Here is a 26,135-nt window from a genome sequence, read left to right on the forward strand (position 1 = left end):
TAATTGCTCATGTACAGTTGGCTGTAAAGACAAAGAACATGTCAATCATTAAAGGAATCAGAATCTAATGAATTGATTAAGTAGCGTGAATTGTTTACAACAAATTGTTCTGCTAGGAATGTCTCATTAACCAAACTGTGTATGGGGTTTGTACTTGAAAAGGGTCATGAGGTAACAAACGCATCGTCAATGATGTTATCGATCTATAGCGATCGAATATCACACGGTCAATACTGAACATAAAGGACGAACATGCAACATTATTACTGTTTATTATTCGAAGTGGACATCAGACTTTCATTACATTAATTCAACACTCAATCTTGATTTAATGAATTAATTTGTTTCGACTTGAGTTTCGATCAGACGAACGGGTCTGCGTGGTGCAGCCTATGTACAGGTAATATACACTAACTTGACGACTCTGGCAGGGTGTGATTTGGATGGACAATGACCATAAAAACAGCCGCAAAGAAGTGCCTACTTAGGAAGCAACCACTAATGAATTGCATCACATGCGGGCGCCATAATTGTATAGTAAATCAATTGCTTCAAACTGCTGTCTCTCCTCGTACAAGCTTCTTCTTCCAGGTCGGGAAAGCTCATAACCAGCGAATTATATTTTTATTACCATTAAACATCATCGTGAACAGATGCATTTTTATTTTGACGAAAGCTTCTATCTTACGATGAGCAGATGAATGAAACATAGCCGAGGAATTTCTTTCGACAAGGATAGGGGCAAGGATAATCGACAAAGTAAGCACTTGTGAGGTAATGAATTTTCGGTATTTTTTTAAATTATATAATTTTAAGGATTTTTTTCACTCTATTTTTCTACTCTACTCTTTTCGTTAAACGTCTATAGTTAGATCCATACTTACTCTGCCATTTTGGAGGTGCCTATCTATTTCGAAACTAATTAATAGTGATTTGTGGTAGATCTATAGTTCTTGAGCTCCATTTGTGTTTAGTATATCTGAAATATAGTGTCTTTCGTATAGGAAGTGATACTGCATGAATTTGTCCACCAATGAAAAATAATACACAGCTAAGAAGTGTTTTACTTAATACTTTTTAAATGCAGTGAAAATCGATTAAACGTCCATGACATAGCCGTAACTACTAGTAGACGAAAAGAGAAGACCCCTAACGTTCGAAAACCTTGGGATTTACCTGCAGTACATACAATTATATTAGTCGATTCATTTATGTCTTTTATTTCTAAATCTTTTGATGTATATAAAGTAGTCAGCGTTTCCAAAAAAAATAGCGTATTTTGTATCATTAATAATACAATGGCTACTGACTAACTTAGGCATGTCTATACGCCTGAGGGGTTCTATATAATTTCGGACACAACTTTGAAAATGGGTAATTAGTTTTGATAATGGACTTTTCAGTAGACGCACAATAGCAGATAATATGGCATGACGAGTTGGACATTCAATAATTTCCACTATCAATAAAATGCTGAAATCACCAACGTTGACCACGAAGTACGAATCTCTATTTCGATTCAAGAGCTTTCCATTATTTTCAAACAATTTAGCAAACGTATAAGGGCCCATTATTGGTCTATAGTTTTTTTGACCAAATTGGTCAGAATTTCGACGAATATTTGGCATGTTTGGTCGCAATATCTGCCCGACTCTTGATGCTTAATATATTTTATGTTTAATAGAATCCAAAATAGTTAAAATGTCACTTTTGCAGTAATATGTGTTTATTGTTATTCATCTGTCATTTATACGTAGTCATTTTTAGTGTATTGAATTGAACTTATTGGAACCTCATTGTCATCTGCCAATAATGTGTTCATGTGTTTGCAAACTTTTCAAGAACAACATAGTAGGATTACTGATCCATGAATGAAAATTTTTTTTTATAAAAAACCTTAATAATCCCAGACTCCACAAATGTAGGCCTGTATACACCTACCTGTATAAGGAAAGCGATTTTACAACAGAAAATCTCATAACCATGTTATAAATGTGACCTTATTTTGACTTTCGTGCCGTAAAAAAAAACGAATAGTGTAAAATCTAAAGAGAAATTTGTTTTTTTACTGTCAATCTAAATACATAAGATTTTGTAAAAACCTGTTCATTTTTTATTGCAAGACATACCTTCTAGTAAACCAAGAATTGAATTAAATTGAAATTGTTTTCGAATAAAAAAATATATATTAGTAAATTATGGATACCAAGGAGTCACTCTGCTAAACCTTTTGAATTCAATTCAATTCAAATTTATTTCCAAAATTAAAAATATACATATATATATATATACGCAAATCATTGACATTACATATATATTACATGTGGAGGGTTCAAAGAAAGCACAACTGCTTGTATAAATTGGCCCCATAGTAATTACAATAAATCATATTAATACATGTAAAATGAACAATAACAATTTTCTAAACTAAATCAAAATGAAGCGATTCTGGCTAGTTTTTAATTTAGTTTATCACTCGAATTCAGAATTGAATCCCTATGATCATGGTAACTATGGTTTCTAAGAGTTCGTGACGTCGTCCACAAGCGAGGGGATTCTCTCAAACCAACTTCATTATTCCTCTTCTGTGCAATAATGTGTCATCGCTTCTTCCTTTTAAATCTAAACCAAATACAACAGAGAATCAGATGAAACGCTTGTCAGGATTCTGGCAAACATAAAAGTGTCGTTCCTATAATCCATTTTCCATGATCATGATGAATAACGGAGTTTGCATGGACCCTCGATGAATGAATCCTTTCTGTACTATAGTTGTTGAATCATCATTGATAAAAACAAGATGGAATTATCCTTGTAGAAAAAAGTACAATATGTCTTAAAAATAAGTAACAATCTTATGCATATAGTTTATCTTAATATTTAATATGTTATATACTTCGGTATTCTTCGTATTGATTAGAGGAAGTGACTATTACCCGAAACATTGTCATGATCAACATGTGCATGATTTGATGAAATTGAAAAAGTAGTTTTCATATAACGCTATCATTTTTATCTAATGTTGATTTTTGTAATGACATAATTAAACTTACTGCCGTTCCATCAACTCACGGTTTAATAGTGAATGCCCCGAATAAATGATGTTTGTTCTGTTATCAATTGCTTTTATTGGACAAGCACAAGACGCATGGGTGACAAATCATTTTCATTGGACAGGAGCAAGTTTCATAAATGACTTTTTGTAACTTGGGATTGTGGTTATAACAGGGTACAGCAGCCAATCAGAATCAAGGTTCCAAAATTCAGAGTTATCAGTCATTTTTTTTTAAACGGGGCTTAGATCTATTTGTCATACTTTGAGATTGTATCAATAGACATGTCAAATCTATTTTATTTAACCTGACAAGTGTTCGTCAAAGCAACTTCGTGGCTCTACCAAACCAGTACAGTAATTTCTGGTCACAAACCTTTGTTTGACCTGACAAATGAAAGAGTGAAGTCGCAATCGAATGAGCAAAATTTACTAACACTGCTGGTTTTTCAGGTTACAAACATATTAAACTGGTCAAATATTAGAAAGCAAATTGATTACCTGTTATAAAAGATAGGCCACCAAAAGGGTAATTAACTTCCACAGATTTGCGCCTGGCTGACCAATTAGATGTCAAGTTCTTAATAGATTTAAGATAAGTGTTTATGAATATTCCTGTGTATAGTCTTCGATTAAATGCACTGTTCTGACGCTGGGAAGAAAAGTTTGTATGTAGGAAAAAAATCGTGTCTCGGGTATGCACAATTTTTATCTAATAGGCATTGGTGTTCATTTTTATTTTTATTTTGGATTATTAAAAAAAGGAAAGAAAGAAAAATGGTAAAACATATAATTCAAGGTCTGTTAAACCCAAAGTGAAAAAACACTGCCTCTGTGAAGATTTAATGGTGGTCAATAAGAATTGCTTCTCTTGCAGAGATTTATTTTTCTTTATTTTTAACGCTATGCAAAGTACACACTAATCTTGCTAATGGTGAATTGGAATTTAATTGGACCTTTTGGTACAACATATCAGTTGGTAATTTTAGTTGGGTGTCCCTCGTCATCTTTGTCTGAGCTAACATTTTCCCTGAACATCGAATTAAGTATAATCACCCCAATGGAAGTCTTCGTAGGTTCAAACGCTGACATTGTAATAACTCCTAAGTGCACATTGATGTTGGTAAATTTGTAATCATTCTTAATTAGTTTTATTTGTCTCCTTATTTTCTCCTTACAATTGAGACGGGAAAACAGCTAAATAGACGAATCGCTATATATAGGTCTGTACATGACGATATACCAAATACCTATGAAGTGGTAAGTATAAATGATTTTAAAGTTCAAGTCCACCCCAGGTAAATGCTGACTTGAATAAATAGAGAAAAATCAAAATAGCATAGTGCTGAAAATTTCATCAAAATCGGATGTAAAGAGAAAGTTATGACATTTTAAAGTTTCGCTTATTTTTCACAAAAGAGTGATATGCACAACTAGGTGAGTCAGTCGATGATGTCCATCACTCACTATTTCTTTTGTTTTTTATTGTTTGAATTATACAATATTGCATTTTTTTATAGATTTGACAATAAGGACCAACTTGACTGAACCATACAGTATTAAGCAATGCTAATTCCACATGTTCTGGAAGGAATTAATCGTTGTACTTGACAATGAGGAGAAAATTAGAATATTTCATATTTCATATAATAAAATACGAAAGAAATAGTGAGTGGGTGACGTCATAGTCTCCTCATTTGCATACCAGCCAGGATGTGCATATAACTGTTTTGAGAAATTAAGCGAAACTTTAAAATGTCATAATTTTCTTATTTTACATCCGATTTTGATGAAATTTTCAGTGTTATGCTTGTTGTATTTTTCTCTTTTTATTCAAATCCACTTTTTGTTGGGGTGGACTTGTCCTTTAAATAATACGTCCTTTCGGCAGGACGATAAGTAGGAAATGTGCCATGGGCAAGGTACATCCACCATTCACCTTCATCACGTGATCAAACATAGAAATAAAGGAGGATAAAATGGGTGAGAGGAAGATAAGAAAAGATGACTGACTATTAAGTTGTTCATTGAAACATGAACCTATTACCTATTGTAATAGGTCCATGATTGAAACAACATAATAACATCACATTTTTAAATGTGAACCCCCTCCCCCCCCAAAAAAAATCATCATCATAATATTGTAAAAACGGGTTCATATCAATTGTGGATTTTTTCAAGAGTATATATGTTACACTCTGAGTTTAGAATAAGACATCAGTGATCAGATTGTTGGAAGTTAGTCTTTCTTATCACCTCAAGATTTCTTGCCCTGTTATTTCGATAAAGCATATATCATGACAGGTTGACCAAGCAATATACCGTATGCATGGTATTAGTCCGGGGGCTGGGAGAGTTTATTCAGCTGATCGGGTACAAAAGGTTTGATGGTCCCAAGATGTTGGCATGATATCAGTGGTCAAGAAAATGTGTTGCTGCCGGGTCAAATCCTGTACGGAGGGCCCACAGGGCCCCATTTTTGTCGGCCATCTTGAATTTTTCATGAAAATCAATTATTTTCATATTTTTGCACAAACAATGGAAAAATATTAAATAAATACGCATTTCACATTGATTCAGACAGTAGAAATCGATTGCAAGTGTTTTCAGGACAGTCCGGTTAATATTTTTTGAAAAATATAAGAATTTATGCCAAAATTTTCATGTTTTTAGGCAAAAATTTGCATGTGCATTGATATCTTTCTGTTTTCTCATTAATATCAGCAATCAATGCAAAATATCAGCATTCAACACGAAAGAGAATATATTAACGAGAACATTGATATGCTTCATGACAGTATTAATGTCTTAACTTGCTTAGATATAGAGAAAATACCTCCATATGCATTCCCCGATATTGCGATAAAATGACACCAAAAACCAACCTCCGTCACTAGTCACACCAGTAATACCGATTTCAATGCGCTCGCTAGCTTGCCTTTCAAAAGAGTACAATAGACTCAATCGGTCTTGCCTCGCCTTTGTTGGTGTGACTAGCACGCATTAATGCATGTAATGAGCGTCGCGATAGAAAAGTGTATATTCCATTATGGCTATGAGGGCAAAATGCGGGTTTTTTCACATTTAAGCAACTTTTATGTTAATGAAACCTTTTGGAAAAGTTAGAGGAGGGATTGCTCTGCATGTCGCAAGCAATTTCATTCGGACACCTCAAAACATAGTCCCGCAAGAGCCTGTCGAAGGTACCCCACCCTTATCCGAAGCTTGACTACTAAAATATCTTGCCTTTTGGAGCCCTCATTGTGGCAAAATGATGCTTCGGTTAGGTAAAAAACAACTTTTATTTTCTTGAAATCACTTGGAGACGAAAGAGTAGGCTTTTCTCTATCAGCTACATTTAAAGAAGTGAGGGCACAACAAAGCCTACCCTCTCAGGGGGCTGCCCCAAGTCACCCATCCCCTTTTTTGTATTTTGCCCATTTCTTGGAAAATTCGTCATTTTGGAGCCACATTGATAGAAAAGTGTTTCGACTATGTAATGAAACCACTTTTATTGTTTTAAACCACTTGAAGACAAAAGAGTAGACATTCTTCTATCTGTTACATATAAAGAATTACTGAAAAATGGAAGCCACCTCCGTCAGTAGGATGCCGAAAACACTATCCCCTTTTTCCGTATTTTGCAAATTTATGGAAAAATCTGCAAATTTGGAGCCCCCACTGAGGTTAAAGGGTGTTTCTGCTAAAAGGCAATCCATTTTGTTGTCTTAAAACCACATGGAGACAAAAGAGTTGCCTTTCTTCTATCAGTTACATAATAAGAGGTGCTAGTACAGCAAAGCCTACCCCCGTCAGGGGCTCCTGAAATTACCCAACCCTTTTCTGTACATGTATTTTACCTTTTTTATTAGAAAATCTTCAAATTTGGAGCCCATATTGAGGCAAAAAGATGTTTCTTCTATGTATATCAAACCACTTTCATTGTCTTAAACCACTTGGAGACAAAAGAATAGCATTTATTATAGCATCAGTTGCATATAACGAAGTGCTGGTAAAGCAAAGCCTACCCCCGTCAAGGGCTCCAGAAATCACCCACCCTTTTCCGCATTTTACCTTTTTATTAGAAAATCTGAGAATTTGGAGCCCACATTGGGGCAAAAAGATCTTCCTCCTATCTTGCAAACAACTTTCATTGTCTTAAAACCACTTGGATAAGAAAAATTGATATTTTTCTATCTGCTACATATAACGAAGTGCTGGCACATAGAAGCCTACCCCCTCAGGGGGCTCCTGAAGTCACCCGGCCCCTTCCCGTATTCTGCCAATTTATGGGAAAAATCTGCCAATTTGGAGCCCACATTGAGGCACAAAGATGTTTCTCCTAAACACCAAAACACTTTCATCGTCTTAAAACTACTTGGATGCAAAAAGTAGTATTTTCTCTATCTGCTACATTATAACGAAGTGCTGCCACATCGAAGCCTACCCCCTCAGGGGGCAGCTGAAGTCACCCAACCCCTATTTTTCTAGGAAAATTCGCCATTTTGGAGCCCCAAATGAGACTAACGGCGTTTCCGCTTTGCAGAAAGTAACTTATTGTTTTGTAACTCGTGGGAGAGAAAAGGTAGGATTTTCTCCATCAGCTTCATTTGAAGACGTGCTCGCACAAAGAAGCCTACCCCCAACAGAGGCTTTGACCCCTTGTTCAGGTAAATTAGCATTCCTGCTATATAAGGAAGCGAATTTATTTTTTTGTTGAAGCAACTTAAAGATGAAAGAATATGCTTTCTTCTACATGCAAAAAAGCTACATGCAAAAAACGTGCTGGCGCATCGAAGCTACTCAATTCCAGGGCTGCTGAAGTCACCCCCACATTTTTGCCTATTTTCCCTCTTTATTGGAAAATTCGCAATGTTTAGCCCCATCGATGCAAAAATGTATTTCTGCTATTAAGTAAAACCACTTCTATTTTTTTCAACTCCCCTGGGCTTGGGGATGAAAGAGTAGGCCTTTTAAATAAAGAAGTGCTGCATGGCACATCGACGCCTACCCTCTTCAGGGGCTGCCGAATACTAAGTCACCCGATCCTGTTTGTTCATTTAGTCTAATTATTAGCAAATTCGTTGTTTTGGAGTCGCCATTGAGGCAAAGGGCGTTTCTGATACAATAGTAAAGTCACTTTATTTTTTCAAACCACCTGGAAATTAAAAAGATTTTTTTTTTAATATCAGCTTCATATAAAAAGATGTTCGACGCCTACCCTCTTGTAGGCGTCGATGTGCCAACATATTTTTATTGAGTATTGAGTATAGCTTCGATGCGCCAGCACGTTTTTTGCATGTAGCTTTTTTGCATGTAGAAGAAAGCCTATTCTTTCATCTTTAAGTTGCTTCAAAAATAATTTCGCTTCATTATATAGCAGGAATGCTAATTTACCTGAACAAGGGGTCAAAAACTGCGAATTATTCAATAAAGTGGGAAAATAGGCAAAGGGAGGGGGATTCGGCAGCCTCTGTTGGGGGTAGGCTTCTTTGTGCGAGCACGTCTTCAAATGAAGCTGATGGAGAAAATCCTACCTTTTCTCTCCCACGAGTTACAAAACAATAAAAGTTACTTTCTGCAAAGCGGAAACGCCGTTGGTCTCAATTGGGGCTCCAAAACGGCGAATTTTCCTATAGAAAAATACGAAATAAGGGGTTGGGTGACTTCAGCTGCCCCCTAAGGGGGTAGGCTTCGATGTTGCAGCACTTCGTTATAATGTAGCAGATAGAGAAAATACTACTTTTCCATCCAAGTGGTTTTAAGACGATGAAAGTGTTTTGCTGTTTAGGAGAAACATATTTGTGCCTCAATGTGGGCTCCAAATTCGCAGATTTTCTAATCAAAATGTAAAATACGGAATAGGGGTGGGTGATTTCGGCAGCCCCTGGCGGGGGTATGCTTCAGTGTGAGAGCACGTCTTCAAATGAAGCTGATGGAGAAAATCCTACCTTTTCTCTCCCACGAGTTACAAAACAATAAAAGTTACTTTCTGCAAAGCGGAAACGCCGTTGGTCTCAATTGGGGCTCCAAAATGGCGAATTTTCCTAGAAAAATGCGAAATAGGGGTTGGGTGATTTCAGCTGCCTCCTGAGGGGGTAGGCTTCGATATGGCGGTACTTCGTTATAATGTAGCAGATAGAAAAATACTACTTTTTTGCATCGAAGTGGAATAAGACAAGGAAAGTGTTTTGCTATTTAGGAGAAACATCTTTTTGCCCCAATTTGGGCTCCAAATTCGCAGATTTTCTAATAAAAAAGGTAATATACAGAAAGGGGTGGGTAATTTCAGGAGCCGCTGACAGGGGTAGGCATTGCTGTACCAGCACCTCTTATTATGTAACTGATAGAAGAAAGGCAACTCTTTTGTCTCCATGTGGTTTTAAGACAACAAAATGGATTGCCTTTTAGCAGAAACACCCTTTAGCCTCAGTGGGAGCTCCAAATTTGCAGATTTTTTCATAAATTTGCAAAATACGGAAAAAGGGGATAGTGTTTTCGGCATCCCACTGACGGGGGTGGCTTCCATTTTTCAGTAATTCTTTATATGTAACAGATAGAAGAATGTCTACTCTTTTGTCTTCAAGTGGTTTAAAACAATAAAAGTGGTTTCATTACATAGTTGAAACACTTTTCTCATCAATGTGGCTCCAAAATGACGAATTTTCCAAGAAATGGGCAAAATACAAAAAAGGGGATGGGTGACCTGGGGCAGCCCCCTGAGAGGGTAGGCTTTGTTGTGCCCTCACTTCTTTAAATGTAGCTGATAGAGAAAAGCCTACTCTTTCGTCTCCAAGTGATTTCAAGAAAATAAAAGTTGTTTGTTACCTAACCGAAGCATCATTTTGCCACAATGAGGGCTCCAAAAGGCAAGATATTTTAGTAGTCAAGCCTCGGATAAGGGTGGGGTACCTTCGACAGGCTCTTGCGGGACTATGTTTTGAGGTGTCCGAATGAAATTGCTTGCGACATGCAGAGCAATCCCTCCTCTAACTTTTCCAAGAGGTTTCATTAACATAAATGTTGCTTAAATGTGTTTAAAAAAAACGCCTTTTGCCCTCATAGCCATAATGGAATATACACTTTTCTATCGCGACGCTCATTACATGCATTAATGCGTGCTAGTCACACCAACAAAGGCGAGGCAAGACCGATTGAGTCTATTGTACTCTTTTGAAAGGCAAGCTAGCGAGCGCATTGAAATCGGTATTACTGGTGTGACTAGTGACGGAGGTTGGTTTTTGGTGTCATTTTATCGCAATATCGGGGAATGCATATGGAGGTATTTTCTCTATATCTAAGCAAGTTAAGACATTAATACTGTCATGAAGCATATCAATGTTCTCGTTAATATATTCTCTTTCGTGTTGAATGCTGATATTTTGCATTGATTGCTGATATTAATGAGAAAACAGAAAGATATCATTGCACATGCAAATTTTTGCCTAAAAACATGAAAATTTTGGCATAAATTCTTATATTTTTCAAAAAATATTAACCGGACTGTCCTGAAAACACTTGCAATCGATTTCTACTGCCTGAATCAATGTGAAATGCGTATTTATTTAATATTTTTCCATTGTTTGTGCAAAAATATGAAAATAATTGATTTTCATGAAAAATTCAAGATGGCCGACAAAAATGGGGCCCTGTGGGCCCTCCGTACAGGATTTGACCCGGCAGCAACACATTTTCTTGACCACTGATATCATGCCAACATCTTGGGACCATCAAACCTTTTGTACCCGATCAGCTGAATAAACTCTCCCAGCCCCCGGACTATATGTGAACTGCTGAAGGTTTAAAACACACACAAAATATCCGCATGTTGCCATTATAACACCGGGCCTGCAATATCTTCGACTTTCGATGAAAATGTAATAATATCAATCTTTGATTAATCAGCATTGTCAAGGCATCAAATGATATCGATCGCGTCTATATCAGTGCTCGGAAACGCAGCAGGTGTACTTTATATTCTCATTATAAGCCACGTTGATCATGATAGATGCAATCATCAAACTGTTCTATAAGAAAGTACGCAGTGATACCACCTCCGTAATTCATCTGCTACCATTGATTAGGAAGAGTTTACTGAAATATTGATAGGTAAACAGCAACAACAAGCGCAGCAGCGCTGACTTGAAAACATCTCCGTATAAGATTTTTTTCGAAAAGAGAGAAAACACATTTTGATAATAAAATCCTAAATTCAGATGACCCTAGAAACTTGTATTTCATTTCATATCATTTGTCACGATTTTGATATCCAATAATCATCTCATATAAGTTTCATTCATTGTGGTTAAGTAAAGGTTAAGGAACGTACTTCTTATCCAAAATAATTGATCTGAAATGACCTTGTACCTTGATCCGGTAACCTGGAATTATACTCGTCTAATCTGTGATGTTTAATACCGATTGATAGTTTCAAAACAGTTATTTCTTACATGTTGATATCAGTTAATTGTTGCCCCGACCCCAAGTGACATTTGGCCTTCCCTATAGTGAATTATAATTACTTTTATCCATTTGCTGATACTTGATATTAACCATGAAAATTTTAAGGACATAATCTGTTAAACTAATCTTGAAAATTCTCAATCTTAACCTAAGGTAAAGTTTTAATATTCATAGCACAACATGGTCAAAGTTATTCACCCTAAATGACATTTGACCTTAATCATTTGATATGCGACTCGTACAAGATGGTTTTTCCAAGTTTCATCAACTAATTCCATATTAGAAGAAGGGGCCATAAAGAAACATCGAATATAAATTCATATTATTTTTATCATTACCACCATGTTGAAAAAATGAGTCAAGGCTCATTTCTACGTTTTTGCATTGGAATGTTACCACTGGATTCACGTTCTTTATTGTTAATACCTTAAGGCATAGGCATGAAAGAGCCGTAGTGTAGTGGTTCTGATTCTCGCCTTGAAAACAGAGGGTCTTGTGTTCGAATCCCACTGCGGTCCTTTGGCAAGGCGTTAATCCACACTTTGCTACTCTCTACCCAGGTGTTAAATGCATGGGTACCCGGTAGGATGTGAAAGCCTATATGTAGTATGCCTAGCCATTGAGTCTTGGAACTCTTATTGGAATGCTCCCCTGGGAGTGGAGAAGGTGCATATATTGTATGCGGGCATGCAAGGATCCGATGACCGTGGTAATAATATGCTGTAAAGCGCTTTATAAAAATAGCTATTGTTATTATTATTATATGCCCCCCTCCATCCATATAGATTTCACAATTGATTCCGTGTTACAGTTCTCGAGGAGAACTGCTCCTTCGATTCCGTGTCGCAAATAAATTTCCTGAGAATTACGGTTGAAAAATCGGCGACGGATGATGAATCACTCGCACAAAATTAACAAAAGTGTGCACGAAACCTTTCAATTTCACTTAAGAAAATGCAAAAGCACCCAAGTAATTACAAGCTCGTTTACTTCGCCTTCTCGCTTTCGGGTTTCTTCGAAATTTTTACGCATCCTGCCCCCGGAAAATTTCTGCGTACGGCCATGACCTCGCACATGTGTAACAAGGCTGAATTTCAGAAATCAGATGATTCAGTGTCATTTAAACTTCAACTTCCCTTTAAATGCCACCTTTCTGAATATATCGCCAAATCTCCCTCTATCTGGCTTTCTTCCTAATATGCATTTTTGTCAATCTTTTTTTTTTAAGAATAAATATTTTAACACAGATCATTTTATGAAACTGTAAAATATCCAAACATCCTCCCAGTGCATCGTGATGACGTGATCAACGAAAAGAGCAATGCAGGAGTGCAATTCAAATAAAAAAATAAATGAAATCCATACCAATCGTCATGATTAGATTCTCACTGTGTTAAACGACGTGAACTACCCACCTGCCTCCATTACCAATTAATTTCCTGTGTGATTTGCAGTATAATGTAATTCAATAAAATGAAATGCACATTACTCTTAACTGGGATACATTGAAGCATTGAAGGTGCATTCTATACATTTTATTTCCTTGAGGACAGTTCAATTTCAAGTTCTATTGCAATTTATTTAAAAATAAAAAATTATTTATAAAACAAATGAGTTTTATGATGATGATTTTTAACCAACGAATTTTAATTTTGTAAGGCGATATAAAACTTCGTATGTAACGTAAAAATTGCTAAGAATTAATCAAGAAGTATGTTCAGAATTAAAATATATGATTTTACTTTTCGTTTCCTTTATTACACAGGTGTGAATTCGAACTTCAACACGATTTCAATATCATCATAATGGTTTACATGGTTTTGTCATTACACACAAAATAAAGCAAAAGAAACGAGACGAAAAGACTGAAAGATGGATGCTTTCTATCAACAGATTCCACGACCCGACTTCCAGAAGAGTCATGTGACACGTAACGCCAAACCTATCATCAACAGCTTTGATGAGAGGTTTCCTTACACTGCTCCTCCACTCGACTTTTCTTTCATGAACATTGGTAACTTCGACTCATATCTTCATGGTAAGGACGATGAACCAAGGCAGCAAGGTCTAAAGAACCTCACCAAGACCGAAGATGGGAAATACTCGACCACCACCCTGAAAATGAACAACAATCTTCTTCAAGAATGGAAAGGTTTCGAACAATTCCTAAAGGACATTCTGGCAAGTCCACAAGAACTCTATTGGCTTGATCTGTCTTTCAACTATCTTATTACCATAGATGAAGTCATACTCAACTTTCCCAATATTAGAATTCTCTATCTCCATGGAAATGCAATCGAGGATGCCAAAGAGATTGATAAACTAGCTCAACTTCAACATCTTTTTAAACTCACCCTCCATGGAAACCCGGTGGAGTCTGATCCTGGTTACAGACAGCGTGTACTCTCTAAACTTCCAAACTTGAAGACGCTAGACTGTAGTGAAGTAACTAAAGCTGACAGGGAGAAATCCCAGGTTTACGTGTCGATGGTCGGGGATCGAAATCCGACAGCAAAGAAGAAACATGCTCGTTCAAAAACAAAGTAAAACTGTTTTTCATGTTTGATAAATTCATTCGTTCCCATTGGAGAGTACCCGTTTACCATTATTCATCCGCAACGATGAACAATTGAAGAAAACCTTCATCGATTATAGCGAAAAGCGTTAAAAGATTTATGAAAATGTGAGATAGAGGGGACAGCATATTATGTGCATTAGTTTAATTTTCATGCTCCAGGCTGAAGGTATTTATATTTCACTAAATAGAGTAAAATTCTCAGAGCAAAATGCTGAAAATTTGATCAAAATCAGATAACAAATATTGAACTTATCGAATTTCAAAGATTTGCATTATTCTGGTGAAACAGTTCTAAGCATGTCTTAACGAATATTCATTAGGTGGGCTGATGATGTCATTTCCCCATTTGTTCTTTTGTATTTTATTATATGAAATTAGGTTTATTCAAAATGTTTCTACCAAGAACTAAAACAATTGGATTGTCAACTGATGAAGTGCATTAGTTACTTATTACTGCGACTTATTTCATAATAGTGGAGACTCATCATTTACACATGTATATATGAAAAATTACACAATTATGATTTCATGTAATAACATAAGAAAAGGGAATGTGGGGGTGTGACATCATCAGCCCACCTAATGAACATTCATGACAACTGTTTTCACAAAATATTGCTAAACTTTGAAATTCAATAACTTTGTTATTTGTTATCAGATTTTGATGAAATTTTCAGCATTTTGCTCTGTGAATTTCACTATTTTTATTTAGATGCCCGGGGCATGCCTTTAACCCTTGCTCTACAGGGGGACAAATCTTCTTTAAATTTTCACTCGTGGTAACCGCAAGAAAGGCCTCGCGCAATTAAAGCACATTTCAGCCAGCAATAAGGAGTTTTATGACGATTTTAGTATTAACATCGTTTGAGACCAGATTCCCAATGTTTTTTTTATTTGTTTATTTTTTTGCAGTGAGATCCGCCTTGCTTTTTACAAAGTCCGAACGTACAATGACCTCCTATTGTACACAAATATATGGAGCTGTCCCTGCGGATACATGATCTTTCCCACAATTTTTTTTTTTTTTTTTTGCGGAGGGGCGGGGGTGAAGAGATTGTTAAAGTGAAAACTAGTTGGTATATGCATGGACCTACGAATTGATGGATATTCATCGGTTGTAATGAATTCACTAACATGTGGATGTCAATGTTTTTCATGTCATGTATCATATCACTCCATGCAAGTATGTTCCCCTGTTATTACCCGTGCGCACACACATTCACTCCCGCACTCGCACAACCCGTCACAATCTACCAACCACAACATATACACATACACGCGTGCGCGCGCGCGCGCGCACAAACACACACACTCACACACACCTACCCTCAGTTCACAACACAGTTCTTCATCCACAATACGGTTTCATTCAAAAAGTCTAAATGATACCCCGTGACGAAAGCATGCATGACCAAGACATGATAGACTCAGAAAGTAAATATTTCACAATAGAAGATTTTAATAATAAATTCAACGTTTCACCGAATGATTTTGCTACTATAACCGAAACCAACACATCTTTTAACAGCATTGCTAGTGACCAAAATCATATTTTGTCTAGTCATTCTTTAGGTTTTTTGCACATCAACGCTAGAAGTTTAAATAAATCATTTGATTCGATTGAATTACTCCTTTCCAATATTAACAATTACCCCTTCTCTATTATCGGTATATCAGAAACTTGGCTGCACAAAAACTCACCACCTCTATTTAACATTGATAATTATCAAATGATTCGTTCTGACCGTGAGCATGGTAAAGGGGGTGGCGTTGCCTTGTACACGCGCAATGATATACATTTTAAAGTAAGGGCAGATATACATATCCAAGGCACGGAGGATATTTTCATTGAAATTTTAAACAGTAAAAATAAAAACATAATCGTAGGTAATGTGTACAGACCCCCAAATGGTGACATTGATTTGTTTTTAGATAAGCTCGATCAATGTCTTAGTTTTATTTCTCGGGAAAATAAAGACATTTACATAATGGGAGATTATAACATTAATCTTATTAATACTGACAATAATTACACTCTAAAATTTATTAGCTCATTGCTTTCATACTCTTTCCACCCGCATATTAGTAATCCGACACGAATATCAAGTACGCCTAAAACCCTCATTGACAATATCATTTCAAATGTAACTAACAAAAACTTCATAAATGGCATTATTTATTCTGACATTTCGGACCATTTACCTATATTTGTTATTTCTAATCAAGCTAAAATTCAACAACATACAAATAAAAACAAAAAAGAAATGCACAGAAAAGAAACCCAACGCAACATCGATGCACTAAAAACTGATTTAGCTGAAGAAGATTGGAATGAAGTATTGAACGAAACTAACGCCGATGTTGCTTATGAAATATTTATTCAAAAACTCTTACATTATTATAACAAAAACATACCTCTTGTAAAAGATAAGGTCCTTAAAAAGAATAAACAACCATGGATCACAAAGGGCATTAAACGATCAATATCAACACGGAATAAACTCTATAAGCAAGCTCTAAAAACTCAATGTAAGGTAAAATTTGACAAATACAAAAAATATAGAAATAAATTGACATCCATTATTCGTCTATCTCGAAAACTGTACTATTCAAAAAATATAGAGGAAAACGCAAATAATGTTACTTTTTTATGGAAAACTGTCAACGATCTCTTAGGTAAGAAAAAACATGATATTGCAAATAGTTTTAATGTTGATGGTCAAGAAATTACTAACCCAGAAACAATTTCAAATGCATTCAATGATTATTTCACTAATGTAGGTCCCAATCTGGCCTCAAACATTCATGTAAATGATTCACATTTCACTAAATTCCTATCTCCAGCATGTGAAAACTCACTCTTTTTAAGACCAACTAATGAACTTGAAATAATTAATATTGTTCAACAACTGAAATCTAGCAAGTCTTGTGGGCATGACGGAATTAGTGTTTATTTGCTTAAACAAATTATTCATTACATTGCTCATCCACTATCCAATATATTTAATCTCTCTCTTTCAACAGGCAAATGCCCGGATTCCCTGAAACTCGCAAAAGTAATACCAATTTATAAAAAAGAAGATTCCTCCTTAATCAGCAATTACAGGCCCATATCTTTACTACCATCAATATCTAAAATTATTGAAAAAATTATTTATAAACGACTCTTTACTTTTCTGAAAAACAATGATATTTTTATTCCTAATCAGTTCGGTTTTAGAGAAGGACACTCAACAGATTATGCCTTATTATATATGTACGACAAAATTATTGAAGCTTTCACCAGAAAGGAACATGCGATTGGAATTTACATGGATCTTTCGAAAGCTTTCGATACAATCGACCACAAAATATTAATTCATAAATTAAAGTCATATGGAATAAGGGGACAAGCACTATCCTGGTTTGAAGACTATTTACATAATCGACAACAATACGTACATTTCCAATCTCAAAACTCACAAAAACAAAATATCAAGTGCGGCGTACCACAGGGATCAATTCTGGGACCCCTACTTTTTATTATCTATATTAATGATATCATAAATTCATCCCCAATTCTAAATTTCATAATTTTTGCCGACGATACCAGTATTTTCTATTCCCATGCTAATTTAGATACTCTAACACATATTCTTAATTCAGAACTCTCTAAAATATCCCAATGGTTTAAAACAAACAAACTTTCACTTAACATAAGCAAAACCAATTTTATACACTTTCGAGAAGCTAATCCACATTTACCAGCTCCCAATTTATCAATTGACGGTTTACCTCTTACTGAAAAGCACTCTACCAAATTCTTGGGAGTAACAATTGACTCCAATCTAACGTGGAATGAACACATACACAATGTACATACATCTATATCAAGAAACATAGGAATAATTTAAAAATTAAAAGACTTTCTTTCTGAAAAATCATTATTGGTTCTATACAACTCCCTAGTACTTTCACATATGATGTATTGCAATATTGTATGGGGTAACTGTAGTATAACGAAAATAAACTCTCTTCTACTTCTCCAAAAACGAGCAATTCGTAACGTTACTCATTCGCATTATATTTCCCACACAGAACCTCTATTTCAGCGTTTAAATGCACTTAAAATACAGGATATTCACACTCTACAAACAGGTATATTTATGTTTAGATACACTTACAATAATCTTCCATCATTATTCCAAAATCTATTCAATTTAAATTCAAATATACATGCATATCCAACTCGCCACTCTTCTGATTATCATCTACACAACCCCAAACTTATTCTTGCTCAAAAATCAGTTCGCCATCATGGACCAGATACCTGGAATTCCTTACCACAATACTTAAAACAATGTCCCTCTCTTAACTCATTCAAATCATCCTTTAAAAAGTTTATGACACGCAAATACAATTCTGAATAATTTATGCATATATATAAAAAGAGTTCTACGGGTCTTGGTCAATTCTCAATTTTCTTGGTAAATTTTTAATTTCTATCTGATCTCATAAACTGTTACATCAGAAAATGAAAAAAGTTAAGTCATAGTATCAAACTTTTCTATCATTTCAAGCTGTATCCTGGAACCATTCAATAATTCCTAATTAATACTACCCCCACACCCTCATATACCGACACACATACACGCACACCCACTCTCAACACACACACACACTTAACATACACATACAATTTTAAATATACATTTGCACACGCGCACACGTTTGCACATGCACAAACACATGCAAATACGTCAAATGTGCACATAATATCAGGCATACAAGGTTCTTGCATGTAAATATCGTATTAATAATATCTGTTTATAATTAATTTAAGTCAATGCTTGATTTGTACTTCGTTCTTTTTTGTCTATTTCGCTAATACGTTTTGAGGCCGCTACCCTAGTCAAGCACTGCTTATGGTAGCGGTCTCCAGCATTTTTTTTTTGTCTACTCAACAAAGTACAACTTATAATATTGCAAAATAATACTATCTATATACATTTTTGCAAATGAATGATTATTTGTATTTTTTTTTGTAAAAAGAAATGTATCACTATTTTTTTATTTATGTTGTACATTATGTTTGTTAATTATTTCTGTTGGAAAAATGCTGAAATAAAATCAAATCAAATCAAATGTCATGTGAATAACATTCTCTCAATATTAGTCTATTTTGATCATAATTATGATGGTCACCGTCAATTAGGCCTTGGGGTGAAAGAAACACGGATTACACAAACTGTATGCGCAAAACTTAAATCCTGGAAAATTAATAGTAGATTTGGTTTCTATTTGGTAATCTTAATTCCATTTGTTTATAGTTGACAAAACGTATGCATCGTGTTCATAATAGAGGCTTTATTGTGATTCATTGTTTTTTTTTTCATTCATAATCCGTTTTCCTGAGTTTTCTCCTACATTCCAGAGATTAATGACACATGATAAAGAACGTGTCTCTCTAATTATTATTGAAGTCATTATTTAGTTTGTTAATCGAAATTACACTCTAAAAAATGTTTACCCAACATTGGGTAAAATGGGAACATGCATGCTGGTTGGGTAAGTTGCGTTGAAATAGCCCAATATGGGGTTAAAAAAATACCCAGCAAACATGCATGTTCCCTTTCTAACCCAATATTGGGTAAAATTCTACTCAGTGTTTTAATGTGTATGCAAATTTAGTATCACAAAAATCCAGATCTGAAGCATATAGTAATTCAAAAGGTCCAGGGTATCAGCAAATACCAACAATGAATATAAAACTGTTCCGATAAGATATGTCTTGATATTGTAAATATTGTCAAAAACCTACGTACTCGTTGATATGCACATAACTAGAAGGCGTCGACTCGACCTTCGTGCATCAAAATCAGGTTCGCGTTAATCTCTTGTAGAAATAATCTTAGGAATGTGTGCGGCCAATCATTCTTCATAATTATATTTTTTCAGTTTTGGACGCGGGCCGCGCGTGCACTCGTTACGGGTATAAAAAACACAATTTTTTAAGGGGGTAGTTTTGAAAGACTGGTCAATGGTCAATCGCAGGGTCAAACGTATTTAGGGTATGTTTTTTTTCCAAAGCTTTTTTTTTTTAAGACTAGCCAAACGTGTTTAGGGTATGTGTTTTTCCCCAAGCTTGTTTAGGGGCCAAAATGTGTAAATAAAGCCCGCGAAAAACTTGTTTAGGGGGTTATTTTGCACACAGAGAAAAACTCGTTTAGGGGGTGTTTGGAAATAATTTGGCCACGCGTGTGTACAGCAATACATTTAACTGCCCCCCGGGTTATTTTGCAATGAAATAGACCGATTGCATTTTCAATTTGAATTGTTATTATATTTGAATGGATTATTTGATTCACTCACAAATAACATTATATTAATCGTTCTACATGCACTGATCCGGGCAATTAAGCATGTGATGATTAAAGTGGCTTGATATTTCACTATTTCTGAAGAGGATAATTGATCGAGATAAGCAAATGAGCACCCAAAATGGCACCTTTAATTAAAGGAGAATGAAACCCTTGAAACCAGCTGAATCCATATCAAAGAGAAAAATCAAAGAAACATATTGTTGAAAGTTTGAGGAAGATTGAATGAATAATAAGAAAGTTATGAGCATTTGAATATTGAGATCACTAATGCCATGTAGATCCTCCTATTGGCAATGCGACCAAGATCTGTGATGTCACACACGTACAACTCCCTCATTACTTTATTACTTATTTCACTTATATTCTCACTTTATCACAAGGTGAGGTGTTCATTTTATGAGAGGACAAGTACAGAGGTTTCACAACATTATATCATTGATGAATCTTTTGTCATATGATTAGAATGAGCAAAAAGAGATGTTTTGGGGTATATTTTCAGTGTCCAAATGGGGAGAGTTGTTCATCTGTGACAACATAGATCTTGGTCGCATTGCCAATAGGAGGATCACCATAGCATTAGTGATCTCAACATTCAAATGCTCATAACTCTTCTATTGCTAGTCCTATTTTACTAAAACTTTTGTTGATCTTATTCTTTGATTTTTCTGCTTTCACAAAAGCTAACTTGCTCCAAGAGTTTCATTCTCCTTTAAGTTTAGAATAAAAGAGGATCAGTCAGATCCCCGACACATCATTTTAAGATGTTCAGTAAAATTATGATGTTTGAAGTTTACAAAAGTTGCTCATCAAGTCCCACATGATAAGCTACACACATCTATTTTATGACAAATATAAACCTTGTAACCTGACGTGGTATGTGTCCACGTGTATGAATATTACATGATGTAATATTTCTCGATGTTTCTCAAGTCCTACACTGTTAGAACATTTTGCAGCAGAGTCTCGAGAACACCTGCAATTTTACTACACTGTGTAATCTTGCATGCATTTGTGTAAACTTACAGAAAATTGGCATTTGGTCTATGTAACCTTACAAATTTATATATAATAAAACTGTATTCCCCTTTTTAAAAACAAACCTGTTCTGAAAAATTGTAGAAAATCTTTCATGTTATAACAATTTACAAAATGATTTGGTTATTTCTTTCTGGAAAATGTGAGTTTTTTTTATTTTTCTTTTGTAAAAATCTTCTGGTTTTTTTTTCTAACGGTGTAGATAAAATATGATATTCTATTAAACAAACATTGTACTTAATTTTGAGTTCTAGGTTGGATGTCACTTTATAACAAACGTACTTCTATTTATTGATTCATTGGTTTGTTTGCTTTTTTTCTATCTTTGAATTTACTTATGTCAAAATGGTTTGTCGATTTCTGTCATGGCTTATCGTATTCTTGAGTTTATGTTCATAATCTACATTTTATTCATTAGATACTATTGTACAATCGGCAAGCCATATATTTAGACAATCTTTTTATTGTGCCAAACATATCTATGTGATGTGTCATGCTTTCAGTAATCGTTTTCATCTTTGAGGCTGTGAATAAACAAAACAAAAAATGTATCAATATTTGTGATTATTTGCCGATTATGATGTGATGAGCAGAATAGAAGTTTAAAACGACTCATAACTATCATTGTCTTTCCCTATTTCTAATGTATTCATCAGTAGCGTACGCATGATTTTTGAAAGAGGGGGTTGAAGTTGAATAAAAATTTGACACGCAAAAAGAAGAAAAGGTTTTCACCGGGGGGTTAAACCCCTGTAACCCCCCACCACCACCACGTATATGGCATACATATCCCCCTTTTCTCTCTTCCTCTCCTCCTTTTTCCTTCTTCTTAATAGTCATAATAATAAATCACTATTATTATTATCATTATTATATAAAAAATAACAATGAAATTACTAATTAATATCTTGTTTTTGACATGCTTTTTGTTTACGGCATGGGGAGTTTTAAATGCAGAAGAACTATTTCCCTACAGAAATGGACTTAGATTATTATGTATGATTAAATAAATGAAGGATACCAGCAGTGATTATTTTCCCCAACAAATAGATAAGTAGATAAATAATAAATAACAAATATATATTCCTAATATTTCCAACTTCAGTGGTCTCTTTTCTTTGGTCTCTTTTCTCTGCAACATAACCTCAGTCTTAAAAATATTGTAAAGAACCAGGGGCGGATCCAGAATTTTCCACGGGGAGAGCATATTTTCCCGATGAAAATTTTTCTTGCAAAAAAAAAAATCACCTGAAACTGAAGGTCATTTTGTCATCAGGAAAAAGTTTGACAAGCCCACCCCCTCCAAAAAATGGTCCTCATTTTAAAGGGGGGGGGGCACACTAGGGTAAAAACGGCATATTTACATAAAAAATTATTATGGCTCTTAAAGGGGGGGGGGCACGGCCCAAATGTGCCTCCTGGATACGCCACTGTAACGAACATAACATTTTGATAAATGGAATTTGTTTCCTGCATGGTTCACACCTAGGCATCAGTCTAAAATCATTAACATAGTCATTTATACATTTTGGATATCAGGAGAATTTGAAGGATGTGGTTAAAAGAGTATAAAGGTAAGTTGAGCAGGGTAAATCTAATTTAAAAGAAGGAGTAAAGTAAAAGCTATGTCGGTAATATGTCAGTAGGTGCCCACTTTAGTCCTCTCTCTTTCAGGAGGTGAAGAGAGGACGGATGTAGGGTTTTCCAAACACGCCAGGCACTTTTGCTAACGGCATAAAACGGGTCATTCTCGGGTATGAAAGGGGCATTTTCTTGTGTAAAAAGGGCACTTTTCAGTGCTTTAAAAAGTAGGGGGCATTGTGCCTCCCAGGATCGCCGCCCCTTCACACATAGGCCTTATGCAAATTATTTTCATAAAATCATTAGAAGAAAAATACTATTTCTTATATTGCCCCGTTTTAATTCTCACTATGTCTCTCATTCTTTCTCCCTATTTTTTCTCTCATTTCCCCGTCTCCCCCCCCCCCCCCGCAATTACGCCACTGCCTCCAGCCCAACAATCACGACAGTATTATGATGGAGGCCTATCCGGCCCGGAAGCTGATAATGTTCGAGCTGATATCCTCCCTGAGCAAATATCATGGAACCATACTCCGAAAGTCATCCACAGCCTTATATTACCTAATATTGAAAGAAAATAAAACTACCTAATAGATATCCCAATCCACACATTTTTAAATAAATATTTTTAAAATCTTTTCTCCCTTCATTTTCCTAACGCGCATTGAGACCCTTGAAAGGTAACTGTTCTTTTTAAGACGATTCAAATAGACCTACACTGAAACCTGCATATATAGAGGCTATTGACAGGTCTTTTTATACGTTGCAGGGGCCGCGGAACGGTTTTCAAAGTGGGGGGGGGGGGGGCTGAGTCAAAAGTGGGGGGCTGACCATGCAAAAAATCACAATCCTATGGTCATTTTTACGTTTTTGTACACGGTTTTGGAAAAAAGTGGGGGGGGGGGGGGGCTGAAGCCCCCCCATCCCCCCGGTTCCGCGGCCCCTGCATTGGTGTGACATTATGCGTTGCTGCGACATATACGTTAGTATGACATTATGCGTTGCTGCGACATTACATGGCCTGTTACAACCGATAATGTCGCAGCAACGCATAATGTCACACCAACGCATAATGTCGCAGATTGCGACATTAATATATGCCAAGAGCGTCCAACGCATGTCGCAGTCAACGCATGTCGTAGCTTTTATACTAATATAACGCATAACGTCGCAAGTCTTAACGCATAATGTCGCAGCGGTATTCGCTTCTAGACTCGAATTAAATATAAGACATAAAATATGTTTTCACTGATTAATTTGTGCAAGCTCTGTCATCTGAACGTTTTTAAGAGCGTGTTTTGTGGGGCAGGTGCGGATGCAGGGGAGGGGGTCAGTATCGAATTCATTGTCAGGAGAAGGGGTAGACTTTGATTTTTTTTAATGTGTTGACTAGTGAAACGCAAACATAGGCATACTACCAATCATCTGTGCATATCGCTATACATGCAATTTAACTTATTTTACAAGAGAGTAAAGTCATCTAACTGAAAATTAAATCAAAATTTAATTACATTTCATTGTTGTTAATGACATTTTAATAAAGGAATTATATTTTGTATTGTTAGTTACTCGGAATGAGCCATCAATATTTTACAAATTTGGCGTGCGATTCTCGCTCGCATATCTTTTACTGCCAAAACTGCTCAGAATGTTCATTGCTTTGGTCTAAATGCATCAAATATCCAACAAGTTGAGCTCGCGCTTCGCGCTCTTATCTATTTAGGCAATGTGAGATAGCTTATCTTGTTTGTAAGAATAAAGCTATATAGTTAAATGTACTTAAGACTTCAGTCTTTAGTTTGGACTGCTCCCTCTATAAACCAACAGCAAGAAATGGCTTGCGGCGGCCGATTGGGAAAACAAATGAAAACATTCTGCGCCCCACCCCCTTTTGGCGCAATCCCGCTGTATATACTGTATTAGAAACACGTATGTATCATAATAATGCGTGCTCTGCCCCTGGACTCCAGCAGGGACCCACGAGTTGGATCCATCGCCCTAGTCACTTTAAGCTCGCGCTTCACGCTCCATTTTGTGAAACATGCAAAATAAATTTTATCCCCCCTCTTTTCCTTTGCCACCCTCCAGTTTTAAAATATTGGTTCCGCCACTGCTCGGGGGCTCTCGGTATTTAGAAGAGAAACGAAAATAGGTTGTCAATGCATGTAAAACATTGTAATGCCCGGTTATTTTTTTTTAGAATACATAGGCGCATATTTTTTTTCTGTGAGGAGGGGGTGTGAAAAACGAATCTTAAGTGATATTTGATGATTTCGTGCACATTTTATTAAATTTTGTGAAACTCTTCAGTAAGAAAGAAAGGTTTTCACCTTTTCCGGGGATGGGCATTAATTCTGCCCCCTCACGGGCGCTACTTACCCGACGTGTTCTTAATTTATCACGTGCTCCGCTCTCCCCCGGAGGAAATTGGTATAGGACCTATCGCTTATAAAACTATTGTCATTCGGTACATTCCGAGTTACAATACGGTACGAAATATAATTTCTTATAAAATGTCATGAACAACGATAAAATATTAATTCTTTAAAAGTGACCACTTTTCATCATAATGATTTCAATAATGCCCCCCCCCCCTGCTTTCGCGCCTGTCCCATGCACCAAACACACTTACTAAAATGTTCAGATGACAGAGCTTGAACAAATTACTGAGTGAAAACATAAGCCTATATTATATCGATTCCTGAATAAAATACCGTTGCGACATTATGCGTTAAGACTTGCGACGTTACGCCTTAGTAATTTAAGCTACGACATTATGCGTTGACTGTGACATTATGCCAAATTCATCCAACGCATAATGTCAAAATCAACGCATAATGCGTCGCTGCGACATTATCGGTTGTAAAAACAGGGCCCACTAACAGTAACATATGAGGCGCCGAATGTACCAATATTATATAGAACAATTATTTGTTATATAATCATTATTTATTAAATAATAACTATTATTTATATATAATTTACATTTTATTTGTAAATAACTACTATTATATAAAATATCATTTCTAATTATTTATATATAATTCCAAGTAATACTTCATTA

General features: G+C 35.7%; 1 protein-coding gene across 2 annotated transcripts; it reads left to right on the forward strand.

Annotated features, from left to right (window-relative positions):
• Positions 1 to 235: 235 nt before the first annotated feature.
• LOC129255777 (leucine-rich repeat-containing protein 51-like) lies at positions 236 to 16,338 on the forward strand. 2 transcript variants are annotated; one of them, XR_010298176.1, is made up of 3 exons: positions 236 to 774; positions 4,238 to 4,312; positions 13,281 to 16,338. XR_010298176.1 is itself a non-coding variant. In XM_064115558.1 (2 exons), the coding sequence occupies exon 2, from the start codon at positions 13,388 to 13,390 to the stop codon at positions 14,060 to 14,062; it is 675 nt and encodes a 224-aa protein (XP_063971628.1). In that variant the 5' UTR covers positions 4,235 to 4,312; positions 13,281 to 13,387; the 3' UTR covers positions 14,063 to 16,332. The 2 variants fall into 2 exon arrangements, 1 of the variants encoding a protein (XP_063971628.1); XM_064115558.1 differs by lacking the exon at positions 236 to 774 and having other exon boundaries at positions 4,235 to 4,312; positions 13,281 to 16,332.
• Positions 16,339 to 26,135: the final 9,797 nt, after the last annotated feature.

This window comes from Lytechinus pictus, chromosome 1 (genome assembly GCF_037042905.1).
Source record: "Lytechinus pictus isolate F3 Inbred chromosome 1, Lp3.0, whole genome shotgun sequence".
NCBI lineage: Eukaryota > Metazoa > Echinodermata > Echinoidea > Temnopleuroida > Toxopneustidae > Lytechinus > Lytechinus pictus.

Excerpts from the sequence above, each read along its gene's own strand:
- LOC129255777 (XM_064115558.1), top strand. The coding sequence starts at position 13,388 with ATGGATGCTTTCTATCAACAGATTCCACGACCCGACTTCCAGAAGAGT.